Source organism: Monodon monoceros, unplaced genomic scaffold (genome assembly GCF_005190385.1).
Source record: "Monodon monoceros isolate NGI ecotype Baffin Bay Population unplaced genomic scaffold, NGI_Narwhal_1 Super_Scaffold_18, whole genome shotgun sequence".
Taxonomy (NCBI): domain Eukaryota; kingdom Metazoa; phylum Chordata; class Mammalia; order Artiodactyla; family Monodontidae; genus Monodon; species Monodon monoceros.
The window spans coordinates 116,833,283-116,858,370 of NW_021703774.1; the positions used below are offsets into that span (position 1 = coordinate 116,833,283).

Below are 25,088 nucleotides of genomic sequence, written 5' to 3' on the forward strand. Positions count from 1 at the left end.
GCTTTTAATTAGGTCTCTTGGGGGTCAGAATGCTGGATATGCCTGAGAGAATTTAATGACAAGATGTAACTCTGAGTGAATTTGTGTCAAAAAATTAAGTTTGTGAGGAAGAGGAAAAAAAGAGAAAGAAAGCTTTTTTTCAATACTTTCAATTTTCCAAAATTCATTTTGTAATTAAAAAACTAAAAAGTTGCAGGAAATTCTATTCTCCTAAATGCATCTAAAATCTTTCTGTGTGTTCTAAAGGTTTTTTCCCCAACCTGATCACATTCTAACTCTATTTCCATTAAAAATAACAGTAGTATCAAATACTGGGGCGGATGTGGGGAGCAACTGGAACTCTCATATATAGCTGTGGGAGTGAAAAATATTGCGAACACTTTGGAAACTTGTCTGAAATTTCCTAAAAAGTTAACCATGTGCATGCCCTTTGATGCAGTAATTCTCTCTCTCTCTCTCTCTCTCTCTCTCTCTCTACACACACACACACACACACACACACACAACGAAGAGCGATTAACACATATATTCACAAGAAGAATTGAATGTTTCTGGCAGCTATATTCACAAAAGTCAAACACTAGAAACATTTAACCTTCCATTACAAGGAGAACGGATAAACAGTTAAATTGTGGGAAATTCATAGAATTTTCGGTAATAAAAAAGAGCAAATTATGATTCATGCAACAACATGGATAAAAGTCAAAATCATCTTGTCGATCAAAAGAAAGCAGTCACAAAATTATATCAACTTCAAGAACAGAAAAAAAGCTAACCTATAGCAATAGAAGCCAGAATATTGATTATCTTTGGTGGTGAAAGCTATTTACTAAGAAGTGGGCAACAAGGAACTTTCCAGGTGAAAAATTTTCAACTTTCCAGATGAAAATATGTCTATATCTTGATCTGGGTGGCTTTTACATGGGTGTATCCACAAGCAAATATTCACTTAAGTCAATATTCAGTTAAGATTTGAGAATTTTGCTATATGTAAAATTTACCTCAATTAAAAAAAGATTAGTGAATAACAAAAAGTAGGAAAAATTTAGGAAAACCCCTTACTTTTACTGCAGCACCTAATACATTAAGAGTTGAGCTAAAATATGTAAAGAAGGATTAACATATAGGTTTAATTAATATATTAAAAATAATAAATTATGACTTGTGGAACAAATTAGTACATGAGTACAAGATTCATCAACTTAATTATCTAATAAATAAGTAAAGTAAAAAGCATACATAAAGTAAAAGAGCAAATTTCTTCTTCTAAACATAATCTTACCATCTGCTTTGTTGCCTTCTTCCACCAAGAGTTTCGCAATATTAAAGAATCCTTTTGCAGATGCTAGGTGGAGGGGCCTATCTCCGACTTCACCGCTTACATTTACATCAGCACCAAATTTCAAAAGGAGGCGGGTTACCTAAAGGATCCATGCATTTGAAATTAGTATCAAATGCCAAACAGTAATGCAATGCCTTTAGCAATAGGGAAGGAGACATATCATTTAGGTTTTCTCTTGGATAATTTTTGCCTGAAAATAACAGAAAATCCTAACTTAACTGGCTTAAACAATAAGGAATTTATTATTATATCACCTAGCAAGAAATCTAAAACTGGAGCAATTTCAGGGTTGGGTCTTCATTGTATCAATACATAAATAATCTTCTCTCAAGTCACCCATAATCTTCTTTGAACAATCTTTTCTAAAGTCTCCTTCTGGCCAGAGCCAGCAGTGCTTACTTGATTCTTGATTTTCATAGTGGTTCCATGCATAAGTCACCAATGGTAATCTTGCTACTGGGGTTCTGGGTCCTTTCTTGATTTGTGAGTAAACAGGAGATAGCCACACTAGCCCCCAGCATCTTCCCAAATTAGCTGAGATTCACATCCAAGAGGACAGAGAGAGATGAAGTAAGAAACAACTCAAGAGTTTCCAGGGGTTGTTTCAGGTAATTTATGGGATTCCTTCAATTTATATATTCACTTAGGAACCTTCCAAATAATTTCTCTAAAATTGACATTACCTCCCCTGTGAATTTTAGGACTCATCATAGTGATCCCAAGAGATAAGTTAGGATGCACCCGTGCCATTAAAATAACAGTTATGGGAGGACTCCTCAAAAGTCTTGACCATTGTGGCATCAGCATAAAAGTGAATTCAAGCTCTAAAACTATTTTGTGGCAGAAAATAAATATATCTTGAGTAGAAGCCTCTCAAGAATATGGTATATATTCGATAGAAATTCTAGGCGAAAAATTAGCTGGGTGGGATGTGGGAAAACTTCCTATTGCATGCAGTAGGTAAAGAACAAAGGTTCTGAAATTGGGCTTCTGCTTATTAGGTATGTCACCTTGAATAAATTACTTGGCCTTTTGAAAATTCAGTTTCTTCGTTGCTAAAATGGGAATGCCTCATAGAGTTGTTGTGAGAATTAAATAAGTTATTACACATAAAGCACTTAGAAAAGTGCCTGGTATTCAATAAATGATAGCAGAAGTGGTAGCACCAATGTGGAACACGTGTATTTTATCTATTTCTTGGCTAACGGGCAGACAAATACTTAATTCAAGAGAAACCTGAACAGTAGACATTTAGTCTCAAGAACCTTGCACTCCTAAGCAGATATTTCCACTTACACAGGCTCCATAAATTCTGATTATGTGACTTTATAATGGATAGAGTTAAACTATCTTTGAAATCGATTGTCTATTAAGCACAATTATTATATACCTAGGAACTATTGCTGTTGGTAAAATACTCTTCCACTTAAAATAAGTAAATAAACAAATGGCAAGGAACATGGCACATTAGGCACATTTATATATTGAATGTGCCATTCTCCTGTCAGCATATTTTAGTAAATGACAATAGCTTCCATAAATTACTTATGTGCTGTCTTTGCACATAGAAAGTGAGTCCCTTATCATAAAAGGGCCATCCACATTTTAGCATAATTTTATAATACTGTGACTATATATTCAGGGAAAGTAAACAAATTTAGGTCTCCACACAACATGCATAGAAGCTCTTTATGTTTCTGCTGGGTCATGAGGTTAATCGCCAAAGAGGATGACTCTACAAATAACAGGCACTGTGTATATCCTGTCTGTGCCTGAAGTCAGAAAAGTATAAAGTTTTTTCGCCACCTGAGTTTTGGACCCAGTACTTTCAGAAGCGTTTTCAGTGCTCAGCTCTCCAGGGCAGCCCCAGTGCAGTCTGAGCAGCCTATCAATGAAATGAGCACTCTCCCCTAGTTAGAGGTCACACTTCGCAGGTCTGAGACTGTCCAGGCACATGCCAGCCAGCAAAGAAATAAAGGCACAAAGACTAGAACAGCACAGAGACACAAGGAAGTTTGATTTTCAACTTGGGATCCTCAGGCAGTGCAATGGCATGACCTGTACAAAGGTAAAAAGGTATAATTCTGCTGCATAACTGAGACCAGATCTAGAGAGATAAAATGAGGAAGAGCAAAAACAGAATGTCAAAAGAACAGTTAAGTTTTGATTATCTAATTACATTTGTATTTCTGCTTTATTTGGTTCTATTGAGTTTCTTGAGTATAGCTAAAAGACGGTGTTTGAAAAGAGCATATAAATTTTTTCTTTCAATATGTTAAGGTTGAAAATCAACGGACTGTGGAATTACAGCACCAGGTCTTGAATTCTAGCTCCACTACTTCAGTAAATGGCCCGGACTTTATGATTTCTCTCACTGATAGAAGAGGGGTAAGAAGAGGCTCTTCGGTACAACAGAATGAAGATGGGTTTTGGGATCAGACAGACCTGAATACATACTCCAGCTCTTCTACTTATTAGCTGCATGACTCTGGCATGCTACCTGACCTGAGTAAGCTCCATGTGTATCATTGATTAGAAGGGGTAAATAACAGCTGATTTTAGGGTTGGGGCAAAATTAGAAAAAAATCCACATATAGGCCTTAACATAGTGCCTGTCCCATAGTATGAGTTTGCTCACATGGTAACTCTTATTAAGTTCATAAGGTTGTCACGAAGGTCAAATGAAATTATTTGTTGAATAATGCTACATTGGAAACTTTAAAGCATTCTATACATATCATTACTTAATTACAGATTATCAAAATTTATAAATATGTTTCTGATACATAACTATATATTTAAAGCAAATTATATATTTAAAGCACATTTAGTGATTGTTTTTTAGTTTATCTAGGTTATTCCATATATTAGTTTCCCATTGCCACTGTAGCAAATTACCACAAAATCATTGGATGAAAAAAACACATTTTTATTCTCTTAGAGTTCTGGAGGTCAGAAGTCCAAAATCAAGGTGTTGGCAGGTTGCATTCCTTCTGGAGGCTTTCATTTCCTTACTTTTCAGCTTCTACAGCCTGCCTGCATTCCTTAGCTTGTGGCCCCTTCTTGTATCACTTTAATGTACTGCTTCCATTGTCACATCTCCTACTATTAACTCTGATTTTCTGCTCTCTATTATATGGACCCTTGTGATTACATCAGGTCTACCCAGATAATCCAGGATAATCTCCCCATTTCAAGATCCTTAACCTGATCACATCTGCAAAGTCCCTTTTAAGGTAACATTTACAGGTTCCACAAATTAGAACGTGAACATGTAAACATATTTTGGTAGACATTTTTTAGCCTACCACATGCCAGGTTACTAGAAAACAGGAAATTCCATTTCTAAAAGTTATCTTTTTTCAGAGAACTTTTGGAATGGGCTTTATGATTTGTTTTATTGTTAGTGTTAGTATCATCCCAGTGACATTTGTTGAGCATTTGCCAAACACTTTAAATTAATATTTCATCATAAGAGCAACCCTATGAGGTAGGTGCTATTAATATTTTTTTCATTTTATAGACAAGAAACTGAGGATTAGGGATATTATACAACCTACACATGGTCATAAAGCTAGTAATTTTTCAAATTCAGGCCGATTTCTATAGCCACCCACTTACCTATATACTCTACTGCCTCCCTCGTGTACTAAAGTAGTCAGTAAAAATGTATAACTTGGTAGCTGCTATGTTTCTATGGATCTACAAAAGCTCTTCAAGGGGGGAACTGATGAGCAGATGGCAAAACTAATTCAAAGGATATCTTAAATATCCTTTCTTCGAACCTAGTACAGTTCAAGAAAACCCTGGAACACTTAAGTGATGCCCCAGGCTTCGGAAATGCCACTGACTTACCTGTTCGTGCCCATAGTATGCTGCAATGTGCAATGGAGTGAAAAAAACTGCATCTTGAACGTTGATGTTAGCTCCATGTTGCAGTAGTACATCAGCAGCCTGGACAAGGAGAGCTGGGTTAGGAGATTCATTGGTGGCATCTGCCCATCAAAATTCATTTTACAATTACAATGTACAACTCTTCTTCAGGGGTCACCATCTTAAAACACAATTTTATTCCATCTCCCTTTTCTGCAATCTCCAATGGCTAGCTTTGGCCTAGAAAATAAAAACCAAGCCCCTCACTATCACATTCAAGGTCCTGTCAATCTGATGGTATCCTTTTAAATGTATTTCCCATTACTCCCTTTCATAAACCCAACTGTACAAACAAACTGCACTCAATTTCCTACTTCTCAGAGTCTTTGTTCACATTACTTCCTCAGTCAAAAGTTCTCTTCTGGGGCTTCCCGGGTGGCGCAGTGGTTGTGAGTCCGCCTGCCGATGCAGGGTACACGGGTTTGTGCCCCCGTCTGGGAGGATCCCACGTGCCGCGGAGCGGCTGGGCCCGTGGGCCATGGCTGCTGGGCCTGCGCGTCCGGAGCCTGTCTGTGCTCCGCGGTGGGAGAGGCCACAGCAGTGAGAAGCCCGCGTACCGCAAAAAAAAAAAAAAAAAAGTTCTCTTCTGTCCAATCTACAGGTGTTTAAACACAAGCTAAATGCCATCTCCTCCAAGATTTCTTTACTTTCCCTCCCTTCGTTGCCAACTGACTTGCTAAAATTAAGTCTTCCTTCCTTTTAAATCTCATTTAAATTTTTTTCATGTCATTTAGAACATTTAAAAATTTATATACATGCCTTATCCTTATTAAAGAGCAAATTCTTTAAGGACAAAGTATATATCAAATTCATCTTTATAATCCTACACTAGCATGTTGTCATGCAAATAGTAATCATTCAACACGAATTTGTTGAATGAATGAGTGAAAAAAACTAGAAGGAGCTATTGGCCAATGAAAGGCACAGATTGCCAACAAATCTGCTCACCCTTTAGATTTCTTCTACTAAAGGCTCATCTCTAAGACTCTTTTCTCTAGAAAGCTGATTGAAATCATTTCCTCCAGATGTGTTCATTTTCACTGTGAATTTTCTTAATGCACTCTCTATTCTTCAGTTGGTAAAATAATACACATTTGGGGAAATTTTCAAAAGTCTGTTAGACTTAGAAGAGAGAACATGAAGATGAGATCCAAGAGCTCAAGGAACATATGCTCCCACACCTCTTCTGTTCCTAGAAACAAACTGCCTCCTAAGTTTCCTTGCCTGTTTGAATCAGAGCCCTTCAGAAGTGGTGAGGGGTCATGGACATTACATAACAAACCAGTATGTTTTAAAGAGGAAGAAATCAAGAATCAAAGGAATTAGGAAATTTCTCAAAGTCATGGAGCAAGTCAGTGTTAGCAGGGAAGTGAATCTCTAGTCTCTCACCTCAAGCTTTGTTTCCAAGTGCTCCAGAGTATTAAATAGTTCATTCATTCAATCATCCATTTGTTCATGTGTCAATACAGCATTTATTGAGCATATATGAACTGAAATGATGTTATTTTACATGATTATTCTTACAGTTTATTCAATCAGTGGGGTAGCATTAGAACTGATTGTAATTGTCATACAAAGAGAAAAGGAATTCTTGTTGGAACGGCTGAAATTTCTGGTGGGTCCAAAAATATAATAAGCAGGTGTATAGGCTTCTATACATTCCAAGAACAATGCTTTTTGCTAAATTTGGATATTGCTGACTAATGATCAACAGGATACACAATGTGTACAGTGAGTTGTTTTTCTAATAAAAAAATTAAAATTACAATTAACACTTATTAAGGGCACATTATGTATCAGACCCTGAACTAAGTGCATAAATGGTAACTGGAGTGCCTCTGTTTCACTCCAAAACATAGAAAGATATGTTCTACTCTCCCATTTTAAAGGTGAAGAAACTGAGCCTCAGGGAGGCTTTGTAACCTATTTGAGGTCATACAACTAGTAAGAAGCAGAACTGGAATTCAAATTTAGGCCTGTTTGACTTCGAAGTTTCTTTCCATCAGGCCCTTCCTGTGACCTTGACCTCATTAACACTAACCTTTAAGTAAATGAACTAACTGACTCAATCTCAGATAAGAGGAAGCTTTCTGAGTAGAAAGTAGAGTAGAAAGTAGAAGCTTTGTAGATTCAGCTTGGAAAGAATGCTGGAGCCATTTATATCAAATGTCTGGTGTCTTAGACTTCACATGCCTGTGAGTTCAATCTTGGGAACCTTTAAAGGAGGTCACAAACGATCAAGGTAAATGAAGCTTTTTACAAATTCTCTTATTTTATATATAGCATAAAAGAAAGTAGACAGCATGAATTTTTATTGTAAAAAGGATTCTCAAATGTTAAAATATAGAGCCAATTTCTTAGGCATAGTTCTAGAACTTACTTTCATTCTAAAAGAATGGCTTTTAGGCTTGAATAAATAGTCCAAAGCAATTTTTTTTTCCTCCTAAGTTTGCACTTATCCAGTCATTCAGAAGGTCAACCTTTTGCTGAACAGTCATTAATTATGAAGTGTTGGCCTTCTAAGAAACTTTCAAAACGTAAGTTTTAATGAAACCACACAGAGTCATTATTGAACTATAGGCTTTATTTAGTTTGTTTTAAAATTCAAAGAAATATTTAACTATTGAGAGCAATGTACACTGGAATTATCTGAATAATTTCACAGGTTATTTATATAAGTTGAATGCATTTATTGATTCTTATATTTCGAGTCATGATAGGGAGTGTATCTCCTAGCAATCTTATGGGGATATAATGTATTGTGATATACAAATATGCCTGTCATGTGGTTAAGACAAATGCACTCATATTGTTTAGGCTGGAACATATATCTATCAAATCATTTTTTTTTTTTTTTTTTTGCTATACGCGGGCCTCTCACTGTTTTGGCCTCTCCTGTTGTGGAGCACAGGCTCCGGACGCGCAGGCTCAGCGGCCATGGCTCACAGGCCCAGCCACTCCACGGCATGTGGGATCTTCCCGGACCGGGGCACGAACCCGTGTCCCCTGCATCGGCAGGCGGACTCTCAACCACTGCACCATCAGGGAAGCCCTATCAAATCATTTTAACCATGCTTCCCCTACTCCAGAACCTGAAAGAGCTGGTAGGTCAACTTCACCTGTTTTCCACTACATGAAATCCCATGAAGTCCCAAACTGAATCTCTTTTATTCACCACTATGCTAAGCATAGAATAGGCATCCAAATAATGGTTGAATTGGACTGTATTTCTAGTTAAAAAAAAAAAAGGAATATATATCTACCATCAGTCAGAAGGGAAGTTAAACATTAACAATTAGGACCCAATTATATGATAGAAATTTTAAACAATTCAATTCAACGAACATTTATTGATCATTTTTTTTGAATTAACCTTTAGCAAATCCCAAGTGCCTGCTCCATGCCAGGAACTGTGACTGGAGTTTTACATACATTGTCTCATTAAGATTTTTGCAGGGCATAAAATTCTGTTGTATTAAAAATTTTTGAGAAAATACATAGTTTTGATTTCTTTCCCCCAAAACAATAACAAAACTACTGGTGAAATTGTATACTTGAAACAAGTCTTATCACAGAAAGGATATCGTAATAATCTTTAAACTCTTTATAGAAATGAATTTTATCATACTTAGATTTGTATAACTGACATATATATCAGTATTATTATTATTAAAAACCAAGGGGCTAATAACTTGGGCTAGTAACTTGGTATCCTTTACTGATGGAAGAAATAAGCACCAAAAATGCCTATCATTAAGTGGTGATTTTTTGAGCACAAAAAAATGGATCAGAACCCTTTGTTTTGATAGAAGGGAATTACTGTATGCATTACCCTTTAAAGATATTTTTATTTGCCAGTTGACTCCTCAAAAGATCCAAGTAGAGTCTCTACAATTTCCAGGTTGTAATTTAAACACTTATTCAAACATTCTGCTCTTTCTTCCTAGAAAACCTCTGTTCTCTTTCTCTGCCTATAACATACCCAGTCTCAAGGCCAAGCTCAGTTCCCAGGTTCTCTGAGAACCTTCCACAAATCCTTTACTGTATTTAGCATTTCTTTCTCTAAATACTTATTATCCTCACAACTTAATCTTTTCATTAATTATCACTGTGGGTAAACGATTATTATAACAATATCAATTTTTTAAAACTATTATTTCATGTTCTAAGCTTGTCTCAATGAAGTACAAGAAGGTTTGACTCCAGGTTAAAAAGATTTTTCACCTGAGGTACTGGAGTTTAATCCTTCTAACTAAAATAGCCAGACCTCATGATTTAAAATTCCAGAGATTTAAAAAGTAATGCCTACAAGAACAAAGGTCCTCATTGTTCTTGTTTGCTGAATGTTTCTCCTACAGTAGGACTTTAACTTATTGAGTTGGTCCCACTTGGCTCTCCCTCTGAACTTCATCTTATGAAAATCAATGACAGCGATGAAGAAGAAAAAAACGACTGTAACAATAGGGACTAAATGTCTCATGGAAGAGAAAGTAGAATAAGGTAAATTCTACATGGGATAAAATGGCAATCAATCAGATCTGAAATTGCCAAAATTAAATATAGTGTCTTATACTACCAAGTAGACCTTCAATAAATATCTACACTTTGAAATTAAATTTTTCTGGGCTTTAAGTGATATCTCATTTCTTATGACTTCTTTGGAGTTTTCCTCAAATTCAAACTTACACTGATGTTTTCCTTAGGATTTATAGTTTGTTTAAAGCTACAGTTTTCTTTTCTGTATATCTTTATCTAACCTTATTACTGAGACTTATAGAGAGCAGAACCATGAAGCTATTCTGGGTTAATATCCATTTCCATTTAGTAGAAAATCTGTATTATCAAAGCTTTAGAGGAAAATGTTTTCTAAAGTTTATGTCTCAGGAATTCAAAATGATCCCAAAGATATTAACATGCAAGTGGATTTAGATTTGAAAATTTTCAATTATTTCCAGTTCTAACTTTCAATAACCAGTTCCAATTGTGTCCCATAGAACCATTGCCTTCTCTCCTAAAATTTTCAATTTCTTTTGAGAGTAGTCTACACTTTTCATTCACATATCCTCACCTCCTATTCAATCCTCAGCCCACCTACAATCTGACTTCAGACCTCACTTCTCTAGAACATGACATCAGAGGCCTACTAATTGTCAATTCCAATGGACACTCTTGGCTCTTTTCCTTATTTTAATACTTCTCCAGCATTTGTTACTATTTGTCTTCCCCTTAAGATCTGATCCTCCCTTAGATTGATTGACATAACGATCTTTGAGTTTGGTCCCTACCTCTCTGCCAACTTCTTATTGTTCCTCTATAGAGGTGACTCTCTGTTCATCTCTTAAGGGTTCTTAAGTGTTGCTTTTTCCTCGCTAAATCTTATGTTTTCTCCTGATTTCCTTTGTCTGCTTTAATTCTCTTGTATTAATTAAGTTAATACATGGAAAGAATTTGGGACATATTCTTGGTAAGCTAAGAATAAGTATTCAGTATGTGGTAGTTATTAGCTATATCTTGCCTTATACATTCTCTAGTTGATTCTATCATTACTACTACTACTGCTACTATTTCTACAACACACACAGACACAAACATACACACACACACACACACTCTCTCTCTCTCTCTCTCTTCTCTCTCCAGCTGCATGTGTTTTTCCCAGACTTCCTCCAATACAGGGTCTACCTTATTTGGCAACTCATAGTCTGGTTATATATTTCCCCTCTATTTCCCAATTACTTTTACTCTGGGTTTATACTGTCCCCTGCATTGATCTCATCTTTATCACTTGTCCTTTGATTTTTGTTAATGTGAATGAAGCATTAGAATGTGTGCTTTGAGAATATCTATGAGCTAAATGAGAATATCTCATTTAATGCTCGCAACAATCTCATGGAATTGTTACTAACAACCCCATTTTAAAAATAGGAAAAATAAGGTTAAGAATTACATAGTTTTAAGGAAAAGCACCAAAGTTTAAACTCAGACCTATAGGAGTCCAAAGTACCATACTACCCCATACTGTATTTTTTTAATTTAAAAAAATATTAATTAATTAATTAATTTTTGGCTGTGTTGGGTCTTCATTGCTGTACGTGGGCTTTCTCTAGTTGCAGCAAGCAGGGGCTACTCTTCATTGCGGTGCGTGGTCTTCTCATTGCGGTTGCTTCTCTTGTTGCAGAGCACGGGCTCTAGGCACGTGGGCTTCAGTAGTTGTGGTACATGAACTCAGTAGTTGTGGCTTGCGGGCTCTAGAGCGCAGGCTCAGTAGTTATGGCACATGGGCTTAGTTGCTCCATGGCATGTGGGATCTTCTCAGACCAGGGCTCAAACCCATGTTCCTTGAATTGGCAGGTGGATTCTTAACCACTGAACCACCAGGGAAGTCCACTGTTTTTCTTCTTATGTGTGCTTTTATTTGGAGCCAGCTAGCAATTCCTTGCCATCTCAGATAGTTCTGTACAGGATATAGCTCTTGGTTGATGTTGCTCTTCAAGGATTTTCAAGGATACCTATATAGCCAGTATATCAATAAGAATGATCCTGGGCTTCCTTGGTGGCGTGGTGGTTGGGAATCCGCCTGCCGATGCAGGTGACACGGGTTCGTGCCCCGGGTCGGGAGGATCCCACATGCCGCGGAGCGTCTGGGCCCGTGAGCCATGGCCGCTGAGGCTGCGCGTCCGGAGCCTGTGCTCTGCAGCCCAAGAGGCCACAGCAGTGAGAAGCCTGCGTACCACAAAAAGAAAAAAAAAAAAAAAGAATGATCCTGACTTTGTAATTGTTTGCAGATGACTGAAAAATAAATAAAGTTAAAACTTATTCTAAGTAGAAGTTGTATGTTAGGGATCTTGAAGAGTTATATATACAAGGACAAGAAGTTTAGGATTTTTCTTAAATTTTTTCCGTATGGGGTTTCACCAAGAGACTTCAAGTAGGAGCAAAATATATTCTGATTTACATCTTCAAAAGATCCTTCTGGTAAAAGTCTAGCAAATGGATTGAAGAAGGAGCAAAACTAGAGTGGTCAGCTAGCAGGGTCTTGCAGTAAGTTGAAAAGAAAGAGATAAGGATAAAAATGATCTGAGGTAGAAGTAGTGGCCTAGAGATGGAGAATGGGTGTTAGAGGCATTAAGATGGTAGAATCACATGACTTAGCATACTGGGGATGGGGAGAGATGATGGAAGTTATCAATAAATGATGACTGTAAAAGAGGAAGCCTATATGGGAAAATGAGCATGAGGATAAAATTGTGCCTAATTCATGAATTTAGGAAGTAGGAACATTACCTATATATATATATATTTTTTTCTGTCTAGGTATTTTATTTATTTATTTATTTATTTTTATAGATCTTTATTGGAGTACAGAGTGAAGTAAGTCACCTATAGTTTCTATTTCTCCGATTAATCACTTGTCATAACTAGTTTCTTCCAATTTCCCTTAGCAGTTCATTGTGATCTTTTCCAACACCACAGCTGTTTCAATTGGGGTCAATGCCTCAATCAAGATGTGAACAAAACTAGAGTTTTCAAACAACTACCAAAAGCTGTACCAGTTAAAAATACCAATAATTGCTTATCCATTTGGATTCAAGGCTTACATTACTTAGCATTTTAGATGGTAGCATTGCTTTAATTTAATAAGCACTTCTTTTGACTTTATGCTCTATTTTCTGTAGAATTTTTTATTTTTATGTATATATACTGACTTCTTGACACCCATTACAACTGTTCAGTGAGAACTCTATCATATAGAGGTTTTCACTTAAAACACTATTTTTGTAATGACTTTTTTTTTAACCTGACATAGCTCTAATTAAATATTTGAGTACAAAAACTTATTGGAAAATAGTTTCTTCAGGCTGTCACAGAAATGAGGTTCTCATGTGATCTTCTTCTTATTATCTCAGGTTAAAATTAAATTTGGTTTGAAAATTACTCAGAAAATGATTCCACAAGATAATATTATCATAGAAATTAAAGGGACGCTCCATATTCTTAAGCTGTAGAAATACAGCTTAAAGATATATCAACTTATCTACATATAATAAAATAATTCCATTGATTATATAAATCCATAGCTTCTCAGGAAATTATGATAACATAAATAGAAAAGCTGGTGGATGAAGAGTGATGAGAAGCCATGAGGCCAAGGCTGAAGATACAAGTGGTACCATTTTAGAAAAGTAATAATTAAAGCTAGGAGATAACACCACTTCCAGAAGGTAAGAGGACATATTTGTGGGATATTTATGGCTAAAAAGTGGGAAGGAAGGAGAACAAAGGAATGCCTGTTAAGGAAGCCCATGGAAGAGAAACTTTTAAGAAAAGAGGGGCAAATTTATCTGAGCCTTTCAGCTAATCATCATCTTGCTGTGTTATTTTCTTCCTTATAGATATACTTTTTTTGCAGCATTTCCTTATGTGAGGGTCTTATTTTAAAATCCCTGGCTGAGAAAACAGGCTTTCAATGTTCACTGTGTTATGAATACATCATGTTCTATGCATTTCAAAAGCCACAATTTTTTTCTTATGAGGTTTATTTTTATAACTTGCCAAAGGTCCAACATTTTTCACTATATTGCAATTGTAGAGACTTGAAAACTGTAGTATAAGTTAGGCTCCCTCTCAGTGATGTTCCTCCCCACACTGCACACACCCTGGACATTATAATCATGGAGAGGTGCGAGTACCATGTGACAAAGAGTTTTCTCATGACTTTTGTTCTCCAGCCCAAGTCACCTATTGAAAACATGGAATTTGCCTCTACTTGAAAAATCAACTTCTACATTACACTTTGAAGGTGAGTTGCAGTAAACTAATAGAACATAAGAAGGAACACATAAAGATTTTGGCTCTTAGATAAAAATGAGTAATAAGAATCCTTCTAAAAATTATTTCAATGATCAATTAATTTCCAGCAGCTAGAATTTAAAAACAAAAAAGAGAGCATCAATAGTTAATGAGCTAACAGTTAATGAGTTAACAGTTACGAGCACAGTATATGGAATATTTAGTGATTCCCTTTTTGAGCTTCCTCATTAATTAAGCCAGAAAATTCACTATTTGTTGAACTGCAGGATACTACCTTAATTTGTTTTAGAACAGCAGATGTAGGTAATCAATTACATCCTACAGGCTCTTTATTTAACAACATAATTGAAAATGTTGGTCTGCAATAACTTAGAATAAGTGACACAATGATATTGGTAAATCCACAGTTGTAAAAATATTTTAACTGATTATGAAACAGTATGCATTGACAGGTATAGAAATCAATTATAGATAATTTTCTTTCTAGATAAGAAGTTTATTAAAAGAACACACATCGTTCAGTCAGAGACCTATTATCAGGACAGAAAACAGCAGGAATAATGGTGGTAAATGTATTAACCATTCCATGGGTCATGTTAAACTAAGATAAATACAGAGTGACTAAAAATTGAAGCCTACAATGAAAATGAAAAGAAGCGCAATATGAAATCTGCCCAAGTAGTTTTGGCTTCAGACACAGAAAGGGCCAAGAAATAACTGTGGGTGGTATCAAGTCCAGACTTCTCAATCCCTTCACATGTGTAGCAAATGACAGAACCTGGATACAAAGAAACCTAGGCAGTCTGGTTCCAGAGCCCACATACCTAATGACTATGCCATATTATACTGCTATAGCCAAAAAACATTGCTCTAGAATCCCAGTTTCTCAAACATTTTAAACAATTTTTCAAACTTTTACTTAATGAACTCAGCATAAGTACTCAGCAGAGGTACTATGATAGAATTGGGTTGGGTGGCACCTGAATGTAAGGGGCATGAGCTTAGCACTCCTTCCTTTCTCCTTGAATAACCTCTGAGGTACCACTGGAATGCTAGACATCCAGAGAGTGCATACTGGAAATCATTTTTAAACAAAAGAGAGTTGCTAGTTTTTGGAGAATAGAATTGCCACTGTATCTACCTGCTAGTCCTCTTTGATTCTAAGAAAAGACAGGGCCAAATAACATGAGTATAGAATCATGCCAAGTTTCTTGGGTTAATAGAGCCCTTATCTTCCAGACATAACACATAATTCCTCTATAAATCCATCTATGTATATATTTGCTATTGTTTTTGAGAAAACATAAGTGGTATTATTATCTATGAGGCTAAATAGTACCCTTGAGTGTGGGCTTGACATTTCTCATGAATAGAGCATGGCAAAAGTTATGGAATGTCACTTCCGAGATTAGGTTACAAAAAGACTGTGACTTCATCTAACTTGCCCTCTTTTGATCTCTCCATTACTCTGTCTGATAGAAACCAGATGTCTTATTATGAGCTTTCCTATGAATAGGATCACATGGCAAGGCACTGATGTCTCTGGATAACAGCCCGGGAGGATGAAGCCTGCCAACAGCTACAAGAGTGAACACAAAAGTGGATTCTCTCCATTTAGTCCTTGAGATGACTACAGCCCCACCCGAAACCTTGTGAGAGACTCTAAGTGAGGGGACCCAGAAAAGGTACCCTGAGGTTCCTGAGCTACAAAAATGGCAAAATAACAAATGTTTGTTGCTTTAAGCCACAAAGCTTTGGGATAATTTTTTATGCAGCAAAAGTTAGCTAATATACTATTGTGCCTGTCAATTCATTACTAAAAATATCCAGGTCATAGCTGACTTCTACATTAAAATAGTTCCTACTGCCCACTTCTGAATATTAAAAGGGGAACAGCAGAGCAAATCAACAAATATTTTTGAGCATCTAAGTTTTCTAAGCAGTGTGCTAGGTTCTGGGGATCAAAGATAAATTAATTGTTCAAAAGCAATATACAGGCTAGTAGAAGAAACAAAACAAAATGACTATGATATAAAGATGGATTTGATGGAGATAATATATGGGCTATCATAACAAAAGAAAGGAGGTATAAGTTATAAATTTGGTCTGGGAAAGATAGATAAATCTGTAGAGGGGGAATGTACCTGGAAATTGAAGTAAAAGTTTGCTAAGTGAAAAAACGAAGATCAATCAATTCATTCATCCCTCAAACATATTTGATCATCCAACAGTACCTAGCACAGAATATATGTTTGCCAAATTCTACTATTTCTTAAAACCTACTTCAAATTCTACTTGCCTCATGAAATCTTTTTAGACCTCTAGGTTCATTGATGTCATCACTGAGACAAGTGATTAAATATCCCAATAGCTTTAGAAAGACATTGAGGCTTTATAAGAAGAATTTATTATAGATACCCTCCCTGGAATTACTGAATCAGAATTGCTAGATACTAAAAATCTGCATTAAAAAAAAGCTTCTTAGATGCATCCATTATGGAGTAACAAGGACTAGTCTGGAGAAGCCAAGGTAGCTAAAATTCATAAGACAGAGTACTAGACACAAGAAAATTTCATAAAGAGAGAAATACAAAGATCTGCAGAAGGTATCCTTAGAGGGTAAAGCTGAGCATTGATTAGTGTGTGCTTGTGAAGCAACCACAGCTGACTGGGAAAAGAACCAACAGAGATTAGTGATAATTTTGCCCAGTGCTCACACAAGGCCAGGGATAATGCCTATTCTCATCACCCAGACTGGAAAAGCTCATGATTCATGGGGCATTGGGTAAAATACTCACAACAGACTTCCCTCAGTGCTCAGTAGTTGGTTATTAGCCTTGCCCTGAGCACTGCTCCATTCTCACCAAACAAATCTTAAAAGCTAGACCTAAAAGGAGCAAATTGTTTCTAAGTAAGTTAACTGCATCCCAGTAGAGATGGAGGGGTTGTCTTAAGACTATTTATAGGAATTCAAAATATCTAGCACCTAACAAAATAAATTTTATAATATCTGGAATCCAATCAGAAATTAATAGGAATGAAAAAGGCAGGAAAATATGACTTATAATGAAGAGAAAGAGTAATCAATCAAAACTGATCCCAAATTGATCCAGATGTTAGAGTTTTCAAACAAGGACAATAAAATAGTTATTAATACTGTATTCTATATGTTTAGAAAGTAGACGCACAAAAGATATAAAAATGACCAAAATCAAATTTTGAGAGATGAAAGCTATAATATGGGAGATAAAAATGCACTAGATGGGATTAGTAGTATAGTAAACATTATAGAAGAAAAAGTTAATAAACTTGAAGATACAGCAATGGAAACTCTATTAAATGAAATACGGAGAGAAAAGAGAATTTTGAAAAAATGAAAAGAACATCATTGAGGATTTGGACAACATCCAACAGACAAATGTTCATGTAATTGAAGAGGAGACAGAAAAAAGTATTTAAAGGAATAATGGCAGAAAAATTTCCAAAGTTAATGAAAACTATAAACTCACAGATGCAAGAAATTTAATAAACCCTGAACACAAGAAAGAAGAAGAAAACTATACTAAGACAAATCATAATTAAATTGCTCAAAATCAGTGATAAAGAGAAAATCTTAGAAGGCACCAGAGAAAAACACACATTGAGGGCAGAAATAAAAAGGACAGAAGATTTTTTGTCAGAGATAATGCAAATAAGAATACAGTAGAGTAATAGGTTTAAAATACCAAAATTGAAAAAAAAAAGTAACTTAGAATCCTATATCTAGTGAAAATATCTTTTTAACACAATGAGGAAATCAAGTCTTTTTCAACCAAATAATATTATGGGCAAGATACTTGAGCAGACAGTCCACCAAAGAAGATATACAAAGGGCAGGTAAGCACATAAAAATATGCTTAACTCATTGGACATTAGGGAAATATAAATTAAAAGCACAATGAGATACCACTCATTCCCTATTAGAATGGTTAAAATTTAAAAGATTGAATATACCAAGTGTTGCTGCTGAGGATATGGAATAATTGAAACCCTTATGCACCGCTGGTAGGAATGTGAAATAGTACAACAGTTTGTCAAAGTACAATCACTTTGGAAACAGTCTGTCAATTTCTTAAAAAGTTATATATAAACCTACTAAATGATCTAGCCATTCTACTCTTAATATTTGCCCAAGATAAATAAAAGCACATGTCCATACAAAGACCTGTACAGAAATCTTCATTGCAGCTTTACTTGTAATCCCTAAAAATTGGAAAGAACTCAAATGTCCAGCAACAGGTGGATAAACACTGTGGCATATCCAAACAATGAAATCCTACCTACTGACTAGACATCTTATTTGATCATTTATCATGTAACTGACATTTAAAATCTTTGCATTTATGGATCCTCAACCCTCCACCTTCCATTTTACACACAGATACACACACATGATATTCTTCCATTGTTCCCCATCACAATGAAGTAGAAATCCTTTATTCAGTTGTTGACACCAGAAACCCAGGAGTTTTTGTTGACACCAACTTCTCCTAACATCCCGCTCATAGGTAACCCATCACCAAATTAGTTTGATTTTCACCCTCTAAATATTTTGCAAATCTGTGTGTGTCTCTCCATCTCTACTAATGCCACCCATACCCAGGCAATCATTATAGATTATTGCCTCCAAATATACCTGCCTGCATAAATTCTTCAAATTCAGTTGATTTTAAACATTGTAACTAGAGTTGTTTTATCAGAATGGAAATCTGATCACGTTACCACTTCTTAATGGCTTCTTATTACTCTTAGGAATGAGAGAGAACTCCTTAACTCAGTTTATCATCCAACCCAGGGAGATTTTGAGAGTAAAAGGGGGTTCACTTAATCACACCAGGCCAACAGGTATGAACAGGAACTTTCCTGAGGAATCAGGAGTATGAGTCACTCTACAAATAAATCCATTGGTCACCTGGCCCCCAGCCTTTTTCTCCATGTTCTTCCTTTTCCACCACATACCCCAACTCTATCAGCTCCATCCACACACACACTTTTACTGTTTCCTCGATGTATTTCCTATAGTCAGAAAGTTTTTACACATACGATTTCCTCTTCCTGGAAAGCTCTCTCTGTGTCTCAACTTCTCATCCATAAAGTGGAGATAATAATTCTACCTATTCTGAAGGGCTGTTTAAAGGATTAAGAGTTAATATATGTAAAACACTTAGTACTTAGCTAGCACTAAAGGTAATTGTTATTGTTACTACTGCTACTATCAGTATTATTTCTTCTTCTCTTTACTTGCTTAACATTTACTTAGGTCCTTGAGTTATAAGCCAAATTAACAGTTACTCAGAGATTCACTCCTAACCTCAATGACTATGGACATATTCATTTTAAAAATGCTAATTGTGTGTCTGAGGACAACAGAGAGAAAAAACCAACAACAAAGGTTATGTCTTTGTTGAGCTTATATTTTAGCACAGGAGACAGACGGTAAAGCAGAGTAAATAAATAATAGGCTGTTATATAGTGATCAGTGCTGGAGAGAAATAAAAGAGGAAAGAGATTAGAGAGTGCCAGAGATTTGACGTTTAATTAAAAAATGATGATCTGGGAAAACCTTATTGAGAAAATTCCATTTGAACCAGGATCTTAAGAAGATAAGGGAGTAAAATATTCAGTTAGTAAAAAAGAGCAATCTAGACAGTGAGAAGAGCAATACAAAGGCCCTGAGGCAGGAGCATGCCTGGTATGTCTGAGGAACTTAAAGTTGAGAAACAACAAATAATAAAAAGGTGGAAGTTACTTTTCCAAATTCTAAATGAAATACATTTGAAAGGCTCACTCAGGCTGCCTTGTCAGAATAGGCTGAGGGGAAAGGGCAGAAGAAGGGAGACTAAATTACCCTCTTTAAGGCATAGGACCATGGTGACATTCATAGCTCTTATTACAGTGGCAATTCTGTTTGTTTGTGTGATTCTTTGATTGCCTATGTTTTCCACCAGACTGTAAGCTCTGTGAGACAAAGTTTTACTAATCATTAAATTACCAGTGCCAAAATACAGATATTGGAACCTATTAGCTCCTCAGTAGATATTCGTTGAATAACTGAGTGAAAGAAAGAATGAATACATATTATTATATTCTACTTTTTGATTTCTTTACCAGATTGCAAGCTCCTAGATGGCATTTAAAGCTATATTTTATACTTCTGTCCATTTCTACCACAACTAGACTACGTTCTTGTGTGTAAATGCTCAGTAAGCATTTACTGACTTGATTTGTTCTTCCCTAGTCAATTTTTACATCTTCTACACTATAAATATTCTTGAAGAAAAATTTGTAGAATAACAAAAGAAAAGTTTTATAAGTCAAGATAAGCCTTAAAAAGTCTAAACAGGGAACATGAACTCTTAAGGTTTACATATTGCCGGAAACTATGAAACTCACACAAGGGAGAACCAATGATGATTATTTTCTTGTCTTTTGGGAAATAAGACTTTATAATAGAAGTTTATTTATAATCATAGCTGTAAAATTGCCTCTAGGAAAGCAATAATAATGGGGCAAACTATCTTGTTTTCTAACAGATCCAATTAAAACAAGAAACTAAAAACTCAGTCATATTTGTCAAAAATACACTGAGAAAATCAAATCTACAATATTTACCAGTCAAGTCTCAGTCCAGTTTACTAACGTTGCAATGTACAAATGTAGGCATTTGTTGACTGAAATATGCAATAAAAATATATTTTTGCTTGGGAATACTTGATACATTTGAAATGCACAATAAATACATTATTCATTCTCTAGTGGTTCTTCGCTGGGCTGAAAATATATAATGTTTTTAAACACCAGGCTTAGGAATAGCAGGCCAATAATGGACTCTTCACCGTCTCTGATTACTTTTTCTTCTCTAAAGACACCTTTACTTGTAAACTTGCTGTTATGAGCTCTCTTTCATTATGCCACAAATTCCCATTACTAAATCATGACAAAACCTAATTTCTTTCTATAAACACTTTGTATGCAAATCATGGACTATGTAGCATTCATATAAGAGAGAAGTTCCAATGAGTTGTGGCTTCTTTCTAGAAATACACTTCCATATGCTTGTATTTTGGTCACAATTAGTGGAGGTTTAGTAAAAGATATTTTGTGACTCTTTCATGATAATTATTGTAGTAATTATAATTATTATAATAATCCCTGATTCTCATTTTAATTAAGATTCTCCCCTTCTCCTCTATGGAACCTTTAATCAGTGACTAGTGAAAAGGCCAGATGCCATGATCTCTTCTTTTCCTAACCATCCAATCAAGGTGATGATAAAGACAGAAATGGCCAAAAAGACCATATGGCAAGGTTAGCTTGACCACTTTGCCAAGTAGAAAATAGTCCAGAATAATCAGGAATTGACCTCTTGATCTAAGCCCTCCTCTTAATTTAAATTCTTTATGTTTATTTAGATTGAAAATGAAAAAGACCTCATCACCATCTTCTAGTAAGTCTGCAAAGAAATGATCAGTCTTCAGTAGATCTAACTTCAGTAGAAGACACCCTGACTTTTGTCCTTATGTTTTGTTTGCCCTTAACTTGTCTCTGCTGCAACTCCATGAACACATTCTGTGATAAGCCTTGTATCTTATATAAATGTGTTGCCCTGGACCCAAAGCAGCCAATGCCATACACTATAGGGCATGTACATCTTGGGATAGAGGATCACTGAGAAGCCAGAAGGACCTCCAGTTGCTAGCTTCTTAGGCAGGTGACTGCTTATAACAAGTGAGACTGATGTTGATTTATCCTATTTTTAATAATCTAGAAAAGAGAGGTTCCACTATTTCTCTGTATTTACGTCTCCCTCCTGACTTGCCTTTTATGACCATAGGCTTCATAAATTAAAAAATAAATAAATGAATAAACATATGTAAATTTCCACACAAGAAGTATCAATATAATAATCAGATATCCCCAGAAAAGCTGTTCTTCTTTAAAAAAGCAAGGGAACAGGGAACTCATAGAATGTTAATACATACGATATGAAATGGAAATCACAGAGGTTATAAAGGCTATTAATTTTATAAAGTTAGAGAGGCAATATACAAAGATTTATCATTTATATTTTAATCACTCATGATTAAGCCTGAAAGCTGTGAAGTTTGTAAATTCCTTCACAACACACACCTACACAATATATACTGTATTCATCATTTAGCACAGAACTTTATATAAAAAGCAGGGGATTTTCTCTGCACAAAATTTCAGTATTCAGAGGAGACGTGTGAACAAAGAGACCAAAATTTCATTTTCAAACCCATGGCAAGACTCACTCCCATTTACATGATAAAATGTCCAAAGAACAAAGAAATCTCAAATTTGGTCCAGATAACAGAAATTTCCTAACCATACTAAAAAACAATTTACTGCCTTTGATACTGTCATAAAATGTGCTCTGGGAGTCTATTATAAAAAGAAGGGCTTGCATCTACTTTTGTCATGTTTCAGGTATTATATTCTTCTGTGTTAATATATTTATAGCTATTTTCATATAAAAAATAGGGATCATAACATATCTAATCCTACTTCATTTGAAATCAAGCGGGCTTATAATTGGACTAATAACTTTTTTCTTTTTACTAAGAGGGAAATTAATTAATAATTTTAAAAACCCTCCACTGTACATGACAGATTTTTTTTTTCCTGACACCTAGAAACCTACAAGTTCTGAATTAATTTTCTGGTTATGAGAACTGGAAACTTATTAGTATAACTCACTTTAACTCCTAAATTGCTCCACATTTGTGAAAGAAGAATAATGATTAAAAGTTATGTTTTCAAATATCAAACAGCTCTAAATTTACCATATATAGTATAGTTCAAAGTCAATGAATCTTGCATTTTAAGATTAGTTGTGAAAAAAATTTAAAATGAACTAATCCAGAAATAAGCGTTCTATAATTTGAAATCTCTATCCTGAAAAGAAATAATGTTTCACTGGGGACCGCCTGACTTACAGCTGTCTAAAAGTTAGCCTTGTTTTGTTTGTAAGTACCAAGGGGAAAATACAATGAGGTGGTGGAGATTATTGTACTTGACCATCCTCTATCATCTTGGCTAGAATGAGGTACCCCATCAGTGAAACTAAATGAACAAGAGGTGTCATGTCATCAAATTCAAATAGGAAGCATGGCAGATACTTCTGCACTAGACAGGAAGGGGTTGATTTCCCATCATGTTACATATAGTCAGCTACATCCTCAGAAGCAAGGCAGATTCAGCATAGTGAAGAAGCATCTGGGATGGTAGAGTAGGAGATACCAGCCTTTGTCCCTTCAGCAATAAGACAACAGTTAGACTGCTATCCATGAAGGAAAATAGCTCTGGGATGGCCCAACAGTCCAATTAAGAACCAGCAGCAACGCAATGGAGCAAAAACTGGAGAACAATCACACTCATAGGATTTATGAGGAGACTGGGATAGCTGAGATGCCTGGAGAGGGCTAGGAACAAAGAAGGGTGAGGGATATCAGTATCAGCCACACAGTGGGTACCACCATGGTCCTCAGTGACCTGCACTGCAGAGGATCCCAGCAGCCTTTTCTCTGAAGACCTCAATAGCCTCTACAGCAGATGGCAGTCACAGACTCTCCACAGCTTTCACAATGGAGGACCCCACAGTGTTCACTGGTATGGACCCAGCGGCCTGCTCTACAGAGGACATATATATAGAAATCCTTAAACCATAACCCTAATGCTAACCCTAACCGAGTTAAAAAAACTTTAAAAATCGTTAAGTAAATTCAATACAAATGCAAGACACGAAATAAACAAAATCAAAACACAAAAATCAGTTGTACTAATATTTGAAGAAACAAATAAATGGAAAGATATCTCATGTTCATGGATTAGAAGTATTACAATTGTTAAAATGTCCGTATTTCTCAAAGCAGTATACAGGTTCAATGCAATCCCTATCAAAATTCCAATGGCATTTTTCACAAAAATAGAAGAAACAATTTATATGGAAACCACAAGAGCCCAAATAGCTAAGGCAATCTTGAGTAAGAACAAAACTGAAGGTATCACACTCACTACATTCAAATTATTAAATTACAAAGTGATAAAAATCGAAACAGTATGGTACCAGTTTAAAAACAGACACTTAGACCAATGGAACAGAATACAGAACTCAGAAATAAACCCACACACACATGTTCAACTAATCTTTGACACGGTGCCAAGAATACACAATGGGGAAAGGATAGCTTTTTCAATAAATGATATTGGGAAAACTGGATATCTACATGCAAAAAATAAAATTGGGTGCTTATTTTATACTATGCACAAAAATCAACTCAACGTGGATTAAAGACTTAAACATAAGACCTGAAACCATAAAACTCCTAGAAAAAAACATAAGGGAAAGCTCCCTGACATAGGTCTTGGCAATGATTTTTTGGCACAAACAACACAAGCAAAAAAAAAGTGGGACCATATCACACAATAGTTTCTGCACAGCAAAAGAGACAATTAACAAAATGAAGGGGGAACTCAAGGAATGGGAGATAATGTTTTCAAAGCATATGTCTGGTCAGGGGCTAATATCCAAAATACATAAGGAACTCATATAACTCAAGAGCAAAAAAAAAAACACAAGACAAAATCAAAGAAGTCAATTTAAAAATGGGCAAAGGAGGGCCTCCCTGGTGGTGCAGTGGTTGAGAGTCCACCTGCCGATGCAGGGGACACGGGTTCATGCCCCGGTCCGGGAAGATCCTACATGCTGTGGAGTGGCTGGGCCCGTGAGACATGGCCGCTGAGCCTACGCGTCCGGAGCCTGTGCTCCGCAACGGGAGAGGCCACAACAGTGAGAGGCCCACGTACCGTAAAAGAAAAAAAAAAAAAAGAAATGGGCAAAGGATCTGAATAGAAATTTTTACAAAGAAGACACACAAATGGCCAATAGGTATATGAAAGATGCTTAACATCACTAATCATCAGAGAAATTTGCAAATTA

General features: G+C 35.8%; 1 protein-coding gene across 1 annotated transcript in view; it reads right to left on the reverse strand.

The window, feature by feature from the left end:
* The window catches only part of TNNI3K (TNNI3 interacting kinase), a 285,169-nt gene that overhangs the window by 196,377 nt on the left and 63,704 nt on the right, over positions 1–25,088 (reverse strand). Inside the window, exons 7-8 of the mRNA XM_029229957.1 lie at positions 5,198–5,296; positions 1,283–1,421 (exon numbers count right to left, since the gene is read on the reverse strand). Coding sequence (XP_029085790.1) covers positions 1,283–1,421; positions 5,198–5,296 — 238 coding nt within the window. The remainder of the gene's footprint in view (positions 1–1,282; positions 1,422–5,197; positions 5,297–25,088) is intronic.